Genomic DNA, 10,947 nt, shown 5'->3' with positions numbered 1-10,947 from the left:
AATAACAATAGTTAAAGAGACTATGGCTATGAAACATAATTTTGATATTTTCAAATTTAGACTACAGTGCTGCAAATTTTCATATATGATAGACTTACTTGCTTTATTAAAAATAATGTGTTTTTTAAAATGAAAAGCAGATATGTTTAAGTTCATATTTGATCCATCTCCTTCCCTCACATGAAACTACAAATAAAATAAGGCAATTTAAAGAGTAGAGATATTTGTATATAAAATTGTAGTAGATCTTTACAGAGATTAGTCTTTATCATTTCCTCCTAGGTTACTCATTCCTGACCATGCCTTAGAGTTTAAAGTATCCTGTGACAAGGCTTTTAAAGTGTGTTACTTTAGTAACTAAATTTTCTTGAGTAAGGATGGCAAATGGCAGTTTATCATTTACTTGTTGAATTTTGTGTTATAACCAGGGTGCATTGTGGTTTTTTTCTGCTTATGCATTTTTGAAGCTCTGCTTCACAGTCTTCAATGTGCATGTGAATTCTCTGGGGCTGTTGTTGAAAATATAGATTCTGATTCAGCTGTCTGGGCATCCCTAAATGTCTACACTTCTGAAGTGTTTCCAGAGATGCCAGGGCTGCTGGTCCATGGACCAGACTTTGAGTAGCAAGAATGCAAGAGACATTCATTTTTGGAATTCTCCTGTTTGGCTTAAAAACTATATCCCTTGTGTCTCATCATCCCCATTGTCCCAGAAGAAAGTCTCATTAAATCTAGATTTATGCCTTTTTTATGTTGGCTGTTAACAGCCATGTCTTTCCTTTTTGTAAACAGTAAAACACCGCATTGCTCATAAACCTCATTCCAAACCAAAAACTTCAGATATTTTTGAAGCAGATATTGCAAATGATGTAAAAACCAAGGACTTGCTTGCTGATAAGGAACTGTGGACTCGACTTGAAGAACTAGAGAGACAAGAAGAATTGCTGGGTGAACTTGATAGGTACTTAATGACAAACTATCTTTCCAAGAGAATTTGTTATCTATACACATTTCCACATTAATCTTTTCTTTATTAAAAAAAATGCTATGTGCTCATTGATGAAAATGCAGAAAAGCATGATATGTTATGAATAACCCTTCCCCCCAAGATGAATATTAACTTTTTAGAATATTTTCTTTTAGGACTGAGTATTCTTGCATAGCCCATGCATGTGTTATGTACATAACTACTTAAGGTCAGCATTTTTTAAAAATTGTATGATTTCAGCCATATTTTATATAGTAATTATATCAGATAGTTGACTTTTAATAATTAGGGTTTAATATATATATAATGTTAAATTTTAAATGAAGCATTTTTATCTTTGAATACCTTGCTTAAAAGAAAAGTTTGCTTTGAGTTTAAGCTTGATACTGTAAGATGTTTGTTCTTACTTTCCTTTTGTAAACTTTGGAGCAGGTAATTTGTAATCTGGTCAGATAGTTATTTGTATGAGAAACTTTACCAAACTGCTGTTTGAAATACACATTAGCATACACTTAGAATTGTTAAAATGCTAAATGAAGTCTGCTACTACAGACGTTCCTATATTATTTTGCTTAAATGATATACCATATGCAGCAATTAGTTTCTGTGAAAAATAGGACAGGAGGCACAATATTTTTCTTCTCCTCCATTTCACTTCTAAATTCTTAGGTCTTTTTGGTTAACTAATACTATTTCATTTTTTAAAATCAGTTTTGGATCTTGTGAATTTTTTGGGGGGGTCATGTTTCTCTTTCTATTTTTTTGTGATATTTAGTTCTGTTGCATTTTTGGTTTTGTTATATTTGTGAGAATGAAGCATGATAAATGTACTTTCATGGGTGTAAATGCAATTATATTCATGTGCATATGTATAAATCTTATTTTTAAGTTATACATGCTTATAAAGTATTCTGAGTATAGAAATAGAAAATATTAGTGACTTTAATTTCTGGTCTTTAAACAGAAATACATAATCTCTGAATATCTTATACGTTTCTTATTGTATTACTGGTACTATATTTATATTGTGTGTGACCAATACCTTTCTCGTAAAAATAAAATATTTTTTCTTCTATATTCTACTCCTGTTGGAATAACTGCAGTGTGCAGAAGTGGGATGGGAATTAATGTTTTCTGTCAATTTACTTCAAAACTTTTTTTCTTTACTATTCTAGAATGCTAGTTTAAAAAAATACCTTATTCACAGTCTTAATATTTATCCATGTAAATGAACTGGAAGTAAAATTAATGTACAATTCTAGTATGTTTGTTTAATCTTGTTAATTTTCTTTTTCTTTGTAGTAAGCCTGTTACTGGGATTACAAATGGAGAGGATACAGCGTCTTCTGAAGAGGAAGCTCATAACACAAATGGGAACATGACGCGTCAAGAAGCAGACTCTCTTCCTCCCAGCAGTTGTCCTAAAGACGTTACAAGCTCAGAACTGTTCAATGGTCAGGTGACCAGTCAGTTGGCCTGTTCAGTGAATGGCTCGAATTCTTACCACTGTAACGAAGATGATGATGATGCTGATGAGGACGAAGACGGTGGTGGTGGTAAAGACCCTGATGCTTTAGGGGCTGGAGATCACTCTGTACCAACCATATATTTTTCTCATACTGTCGGACCTAAGAGGGTTTGTATATTTTTGACTTTACTAATTTGGCATGTAATTTGAGCATTATATGTAATCCGCAATCTTTTTCAAAAGAACAATATTAGCAGTCGTTAATACTGTTGGTAGTGCCAAACAGGAAAATCATATGCTGCCTTTTGTTCGAACCAATTTATCTAAAAAGAAAAAGGAACAAAACCTAGGTAGCTGGTATTGGTCCATTGTTCTCTGAAACAATGCATTGTTTGTGGTCTGGAAAGGGATCAGATTTTAGTGGCAACTACTGTAACTTCACCTGTCCTTCATCCAGAGAATTTTCTCAGGAATCCTGGAGTTAATTATATTTGTGGGCATTTTGGTGTACTTAGGATGTTGAAAGTGACTGCATTAGTTAAATTTTTAATTATACTATGTTGTGGTGTTCTATGTGAACATAAAATGAATAGGAACATCATGAGCACAAAGGAAAAATTTAGGAGGAAGTAAAAATTAGTTTCTTTTCTGACAAAGTAAATATAAACATCTGTGGATAATCATGACTTTAGAATTTTGGCAATTTAGAGTGAGGGGTGACTGTAGAGATTTTTTAATACAGGGTTTTTGAGCATTTCTTTAGTATCAAAAGCCTTTTGTTCCCTCCATACTTATTGTAGAATGCTCATATTTAAAATAGATCACAGCAGGTTGTCTCTGGTTGAAAGATGGGCTGGCTGTCTTAAATCCTCTCTTGCCCTCTCTCTGCTCCATATATTCCTCTAAGAAGACAGTGGGAATTCATCTTTCTAATTCGTCTTTCTCAGGGAAACGTAAGGCCTAGAAGACATAAAGCTGATTAGTAATAAAACAGGGACACCTTTGTCTCAGTTTAGTACTCTTGTTTATACACAGTATCTCAATTGCCCGCATCAGAGTTTGGTGTCTGTGGTATCAGTCTTAAGTGTATGTGATTATTATTTAATGAAACATGTTTAAAACATGTTTGATATTTTTTTGGCTTCCATAAGTTATCCTTGCTCTAGTGTGAAATGAAACAATTATGTATACATATATATGTTTTTTTTTTTAAATTCTAATTTGTCAAACTAAAACTAGACGAATTTTCTCCTGAATTCTTTGGATAAAGTTGACCTAGATGACCAGCCAGAAGTTTGTTTTGTGATTCTTCTGCCAGGCGTTTAATTTTTTTCTTATTTTCATTTAGATAAAACAGGAAGAATAAGTAAAACTTGCAGGAGTGTTATGGGGAAGGGCATTCATTAATATGGAAAGTATGGTGTAATGCTGGTAGGGAGAGAAGAATAATATATTAATCCTGAACAGGATTGGTTTTTATTTTTTAGTCCTTCAGTTTCTAAAGATCAGAGGTATTTAAACATTTTTGAATAGTTGAACTTATCTAATACTAGTTTTATGACTTAAATATTACATTTTTTTTTTTTGAGTTGGAGTCTCACTAGGTCGCCTAGACTGGAGTGCAGTGGCCGCTCCCGGCCACCACAGCCTCGACCTGCTGGGCTCCGGTGATCCTTCACCTCAACCTTCCAAGTAGCCGGAATTACAGGCATGTGCTACCACGCCCGGCTGATTTTTTGATTTATTGTAGAGATGAGGTCTCGCTGCCCAGGCGGGTCTCAAACCCGCGGGCTCAGGCAGTCCACTCACCTCAGCCTCCCAAAGGCACGGGATTACAGGCTGCGCCACCGAGCCCGGCTAAATATTGCATTCTTACTAAGTATTTTTTGTGTGTGTGTAACTGCACTTTGTTTTGAATGCATGATTCAAGCCAAAAACTTGAAATAGGGTTATGTGAACTTGTGACAAATCTATTATTTAGTTTAGATGTATTTCTCTTTCTATAATAATAAAGACATTGAAGACTATAATTATTAAAGAAGATTTTGTCAAAATGTCATAGAAATGTAAGGTAAGGACTTTTTTATACCTTCCCTGATAATACATATCTTTTAAATGTCAGGAAACTTCAACTTTTCTCTCTTACTATTATTTCTTTAATTGTAGAGTTTTGTTTTGGTTTTGGCTTTGATTTAGTTTTGTACATTTAGTTTCCTAATTTTTTGCTCTGACACTTTTAGGTTCGAATAAATACTGGAAAAAATACCACTTTAAAATTCAGTGAAAAGAAAGAAGAAGCCAAACGTAAACGAAAGAATAGTACTAGCAGCAGCCACTCTGCCCATGAGCTGCCTACGATCAGGACCCCTGCTGACATTTACAGGTGAGTGATGTTTATAGACTACCAGGCTGTCTGTTGGTCCCTTCCATCTTTTTGCAACTCAACCTATACAGGAAAAAAATTGTCTGTAACACAGAAGACTCTCACTGATGAGTGAAGTATTCTGATGGAGTTAACTTAATATTTGAAAAGCTGAGCTGCCACAACTTTCCAATTCAAAGCATTTGTAATGTATTTTTTTCCCCTTTCCCCTCTTCACCAGTGCTTTTAAAACATCCCCAATTGATCTAGTCAGAAAATCTTCTGTTTTAACTTTAGGAATGAAAGTTTTTGTTTCTAATGGGCTAAGGCAGTATTTACCTACCACAGCTATAAAGTACTTGGCTTGCAGTTTACTTTTTCAGAGTAGAACTTTAATTATACTATTTCAGTTTTAATTATACTATTTCAGTTTTTTTGTTGTATTATTTTTTGAGAAAGCCATCATTTGAAAATACCTACTGTTCTCATGACCCATATTTGTAAAACAGTGAAAATTGCTAAATGTCTCATAAATGAATCTTTAAAACTTAATGTGGAATTTTGCTAGACCAAGCTGTTATCACCTAGATTATGCTAAAAATAATGTGCTGTATTTTAGTAGGTGAAATAAATCATCAGAATATGTTTGTCATCAGAGACTACAAAGTTTTGTGAATGTGAAAATTTTAGATAACATTTTAATAAAAATTTTCAGATTAATTTCTAGAGGAGATTAAAGAAATCTTTATAAAGTTATTCTCAGTTTTATGAGTTACTTAAAGTGAATGCATATTTTTTTTAATATCATAGAGTCTTTGTTGATGTTGTGAATGGAGAATATGTCCCTCGTAAATCAATCTTGAAGTCTCGAAGTAGAGAGAACAGTGTTTGTAGTGATACCAGTGAAAGCAGTGCTGCTGAATTTGATGACAGACGAGGAGTTTTGAGGAGTATCAGCTGTGAAGAAGCCATTCACAGGGACACCAGTGAGAGCATTTTGGAAGAGGAGCCACAGGAAAATCATCAAAAGAGACTTTTGTCCTTGTCAGGAGCACCTGAGGTGTGTGTGCATCTTTAATTCTTTATTTTGTATAAAGAATTGATGTTTGATAAGTTTTTGCTCTTTAAATTCGAAAAGCCATAAAATTTCATTAATTCTAGGTGTGTATGTTCTTGATTATTGCTGATTTGTAAAAATGAATGCTCACTAGCAAACACAGTACAGGTATTGTGATAGGCAAATAGTTCAAAAATTTTTTTAGTAAAAGTTATGTCTTGTAGTTTATTTCTGTGAAGTGGGAATTTTAAAATACTTTAATTGGCACATGTGTTACATTTTTGACTAGAAAGTTATTTAGTGATTTGTTTTAAGTAAATTACCAGTAGACTACCTTATTGTAATTTGCTGGTTGTCTCAGCAGCAGATTGCACTGTTCCCTTTTAAATGTTTTGGTTGAGTTTAAAAAATACACACACACACACACACACACACACACACACACACACGTGTGTGTGTGTGTGTGTGTTCTGATGAAAACTGTAGGCTTTCAGTTAGTGCACACTCATATACTTTAACGCATCACATTGTATACACTTTTTGGGAGAAGGGGGAAATTGGGAAATCCCTAAATAAGAATTTGTGTTTTTGAAATATATGATTGTGGTTTCCATTATACCCAGACTTGATTTTTTAAAAAATTCTTGTGTTTTGGTGAGTATTTGAAGTTTTAAATTTAAAAAGTTATTTGGGAAGATTGGAGAACTTATACCTGTATCAAACCAATGTACACATTTGTATATACAATGAAATACACATAAATATAAATACACTTATATTTATATTATATATAAATAACCACATGTAAAAATTCCATTGCTTGTACTAAATGGTGCTCATTGTACTAAATGGACTAAATGGTAAATAGGTGTGGATATCATTAGCATTTAGGGACAGTATGTATGATTAGAAAGTTTTCCTCTCCTCCTCCCAGTGTAATGATCTTATGTGACCTGGAAAGTATCTTACCTTATTTAACTCTTTGCACTCAGATGTCCCCTCTGAGGGGATATTGTAAATCTAGCAAACCACTTGGATGTCTCCTCTCAGGGGACTTAAAGATATTGCTAGTGATTATATAGGACAAGCATGCCAACACAAATTTTTCAAAACTGTGTGTTTCCTTGAAGTTTTCCATTCAAATTGCACAAAAAAAGCAAATAAAGAGAGATAGGCCAGCTGCAGTAGCTCAATCCTGTAATCCCAGCACTTTGGGAAGCCGAGGCGAGAGGATTGCCTGAGTCCAGCAGTTTGAGACCAGCCTGGGCAACTTGGTAAGACTTCATCTCTACAGTAAATAAAAAATTAGCCAGGTGTGATAGTGTGCGCCTGTACTTCTAACTACCTGGAAGACTGAGGTGGAAGGATTGCCTAGGCCCAGCAGGTCAAGGCTGTGATGACCGTGAGTGTGCCACTGCACTCTAGCCTGGGCAGCAGAGTGAGACTCTGACTCAAAAAAAAAAAGAGAGAGAGAGATGGAATATATCCTGAGATATGACTGATCAGTTGAGAAGTGGTTTTCAGGAATCATGAGTACATCCTTTGAACATCATCTTTGAACAACAGACTGTTGTTCAAAGACAATAAATTGCATGTTATTAATGAGGGAGGAAGAAAACAAGACTACATTGTCCGCTCGAATAGAAAAACACTAGGTGAAAGACATCAAACAAATTACTATTGCACAACATGTATCAAAGAATCTACATTGCATGTTGGTGACTATTTCACATGTTAGAAAAACCATAAGATATGAAATTTTGATTTTTTTTGTCATAAATAAGTTCCTCAGTGTCCAGAATTTTATTATAAGCCATGATCATTACAATAAAATAATTGGTTCCAGTGCTATACTATTTAATATGAAGTGATTAATTTTTCAATATTGTGTAAAAAAGTGTGACTGAGTTGCTGGCAGGTGATCCATGAGAGTCTCTGAGTGCAAAGAGTTAATCGTCTTCTGTACTATTTGAAAATAGGTAATGGGTGTAGACTTTTGCTCTAAATATTTGAAAATTAATTTTTTGTAAGTGCTTATTGTATCACGGTATAGCTAGAGTTAGAATGTGGAACATATTTTCATGTCACCTTTGCATTTTGTACTGAACTGTTACAGTAGTTACTATAAATTTTTTAACATCAAAGAAATATTTCATGATTATGGTAAGTACTTTAAAAGATACTCTTTTCAATACCTTTTAAATGCTAAAATATTATCTGGTTTTCAAAAGCATTTTTAAATGTAAGAAGGCAGCTCTGTGTTCAGCATGATAAAGTAGAGTTTTTCGAAAAGTAAGCTTTGAGCTTCTTTTAAGAACTGGACTCCAAAAATACTGTGGGAGGGAAATAGCATTCTTTGTTTTATCCCCAGTAGTGGTGCAAGGTGGAGGAGGGTGGGTTTTTAAATTATTCAGGTGACACACTGTCTACTAATTGTGAGCATTTGGTAGATAGAGGAAGCAAACTCTGCATGAAAGCTTATGTGTCAGCTGGGCTCGGTGGCTCAGCCTGTAATCCCGCACCTTGGAAGGCTGAGGTGAGTGGATTGCCTGAGCCCACGGATTCAAGACCCACCTGGGCAACTTGGCGAGACCCCATCTCTACAATAAATCAAAAAATTAGCCGGGCGTGGTAGCGCGCGCCTGTAGTTCCAGCTATTTGGAAGGCTGAGGCAGAAGGATCGCCGGAGCCCAGCAGGTCAAGGCTGCAGTGGCGAGGAGCAGCCACTGCACTCCAGTCTGGGCGACAGAGTGAGACTCCAACTCAAAAAACAAAAAGAAAGCTTATGTGTCAAACTTTAGTTTGTATATAATAATTTCTTAGAAGATGTAAGGAGGGAGATTCCAAATAACAGGAATCTTCAAAAAAAGCATCACAACTTACTGGTTTTTATATATTTTTATATTTTAAAAAGATATTTCCAGCAAAGTATACACATTATTTAATTTTGTTCTAGTTGAACATACAGTTACTCAGATTAATCACAGCAAACATCCAGTTAAAATTAGTCATTTTTAATAGAAGTTCTGATTTCCATCATTGATTAATGATAATACAATTTTGAAACCTATGCTTATTTCCACTAGTATCAACACTTTTACTTTTCACTTTCCACTGATCTCTTACATAAAATTGAGGCAAGATGCAATAAAATATAAACATAATTGCATAAAAGAACACCACCAAAAAGATGTCAATACTAGTGAAACTAAGCTATTGGCTTGCAGGCAGCATGGCCACTGTAGGATAGCTCATTCATCAACTGATGTACAAAAGTCTAAATTGGACACCCTAATAGCATTTTTTGTTTTAATATGCTATTTTTCAAAGCAGGGTTGGACATGAATGAAATGTATGAAAGTTTGAAAACCTCTTATTTATCCACTTCTATTTTTTCCTAGATAAAATACACGTTTTACAATTTTTTCTTGCATGTGTACTATAAAAATACTACATTTGACGGTGCAATTAAAAATTTTTTAGTAGTGCTTGGTTTCTCTGAACACTTAGTATTTTGATGTTGTAGTGTTGTCTCGCCAAGAGTTTTGTGAATTTACTTATTAATGAAAATAAATATTTAGTTGGTGCATAGAGAATAAAGATTTTGTAGGTGTCATATTTGCATTCTTTTTAAAATTTTCCATAACCCGACTTTTGTCTTCATAGGCTTTTTCTGGAACTGTAATAGAAAAAGAGTTTTTATCACCCTCCTTGACACCACACCCATCCATTGCTCATCCTATGCTGCCCACCATTCCAGAACGAAAAGAAATTCTGTCAGAAGCATCAGAAGAAACTGTAAAGAGGGTTTCAAAGTTTAAAGCTGCCAGATTGCAACAGAAAATCTAGGCCCTCCCTGGAAAATGAAAATTTACATCCTAAAATCTAGTTGTGCATTTGTTTGGAGTATATATAGTAAAACATTACATGTAACTTGCAGTAAGGCATCCTGTGTTGGTTTGGCAAAACATTCTTTTACCCTTATCAGTGGTATAAAACAAAATCAAAGTAACTGTTTGAATACTTTAATAGCTTGTTTTGTTAATTCTCTGAATACTGTCAACACTCTTCTCTAAGTTTGCCTTATGATGCAGTGGCAGCATTTTGAATTAATTTTCAAAGAATACTGTTCATATGCATTGTTTTTGTGTTTCAAACTAAATACAGGCAGTTTTGTACCAGCTGTGATGTTGTGCATACCATATGGACCATTTTAAAGAAAATTTTAAAATTTCAAGTAGATTCAACCATTATATTATTCGCTTTCACATTTTAAAGGTACTTTAAAAAAAATCTACTTCTGGTAGATTTTTCAGTGGGGTGGCTGCTTAAACAAGCTCTCCCCACCGACTGTCATACTGTAATCTTTAAGGCAGAAAACTACATGTCTTCTATGGGAAAGTTTCTTTGTTTGGAAGAATGATATTTTGTAAAACTTTTTTTTTCAAGTAAAAATTTTATGAAACTTGGTCTCAAAAATGTTGTGAACTTTGATTCAAAATTTTGATATTTCTTTGATTCATATATTTGCGTATGCAACACACAATAGATCCTTGGATTCTTACAATTTCATAGGCTCTTTTTATCCTTTAGTTTGTATACTTTCACTGGGATTGTGTTTTTAGAGAAGGAAAAGTCTAGGCACTAAAAATAGAAATAGATTTTTAAAAATAAAAAATTTTTGCAATTTAGTCTTCCCAACAGTTTTATTCTTTAAGGCAGTTTTCATACTAGTATGTAACTGAAATAACATATTTACTTTTAGAAGAACTCCTTAAAATAAGGATAAATTTATTCTAACATTGAAAATTATACTGCAAGTTAATCATTAGCTTGATGCATACTAAACGGTGGCTTTTAAAAAGCATTCTGCATTAGTACTAAAATAAGCCATCAATGCCAGTCCACCCTCTATTCATGGCTAAATATTTAAAGGTTATTTATAGCTTCTTTAATGAATTCTTGCTTAAACAAAGTGAAATTATGTCCTAGAAAAGTAGAAGCTATTTGTAACTAGAACAGCACAACTGTAAAAGTTTTATGAATATGTATTTTAATGGTAAGGGGGTGAG

General features: G+C 33.9%; 1 protein-coding gene across 4 annotated transcripts in view; it reads left to right on the top strand.

The window, feature by feature from the left end:
• The window catches only part of URI1 (URI1, prefoldin like chaperone), a 39,887-nt gene extending 29,533 nt beyond the window's left edge, over positions 1-10,354 (top strand). For 3 of the 4 annotated variants that reach the window (XM_008063518.1, XM_008063519.1, XM_021715243.1), the window contains 5 exons: positions 793-961; positions 2,291-2,624; positions 4,697-4,839; positions 5,629-5,878; positions 9,542-10,354. In XM_008063518.1, coding sequence (XP_008061709.1) covers positions 793-961; positions 2,291-2,624; positions 4,697-4,839; positions 5,629-5,878; positions 9,542-9,724 — 1,079 coding nt within the window. In that variant the 3' untranslated portion in view covers positions 9,725-10,354. Of the gene's footprint in view, positions 1-792; positions 962-2,290; positions 2,625-4,696; positions 4,840-5,628; positions 5,883-9,541 lie in introns of all 4 variants that reach the window. The other variant, XM_021715244.1, reaches the window with a different exon arrangement.
• The last annotated feature ends 593 nt before the right edge of the window (positions 10,355-10,947 follow it).

The sequence above is a fragment of the Carlito syrichta genome, unplaced genomic scaffold, assembly GCF_000164805.1.
Source record: "Carlito syrichta isolate Samal-C Ts95f unplaced genomic scaffold, Tarsius_syrichta-2.0.1 Scaffold306892, whole genome shotgun sequence".
NCBI classification, from domain to species: domain Eukaryota; kingdom Metazoa; phylum Chordata; class Mammalia; order Primates; family Tarsiidae; genus Carlito; species Carlito syrichta.
The sequence above is the reverse complement of the archived record's forward strand: the minus strand, read 5'-3'. Positions and strand labels throughout refer to the sequence as shown.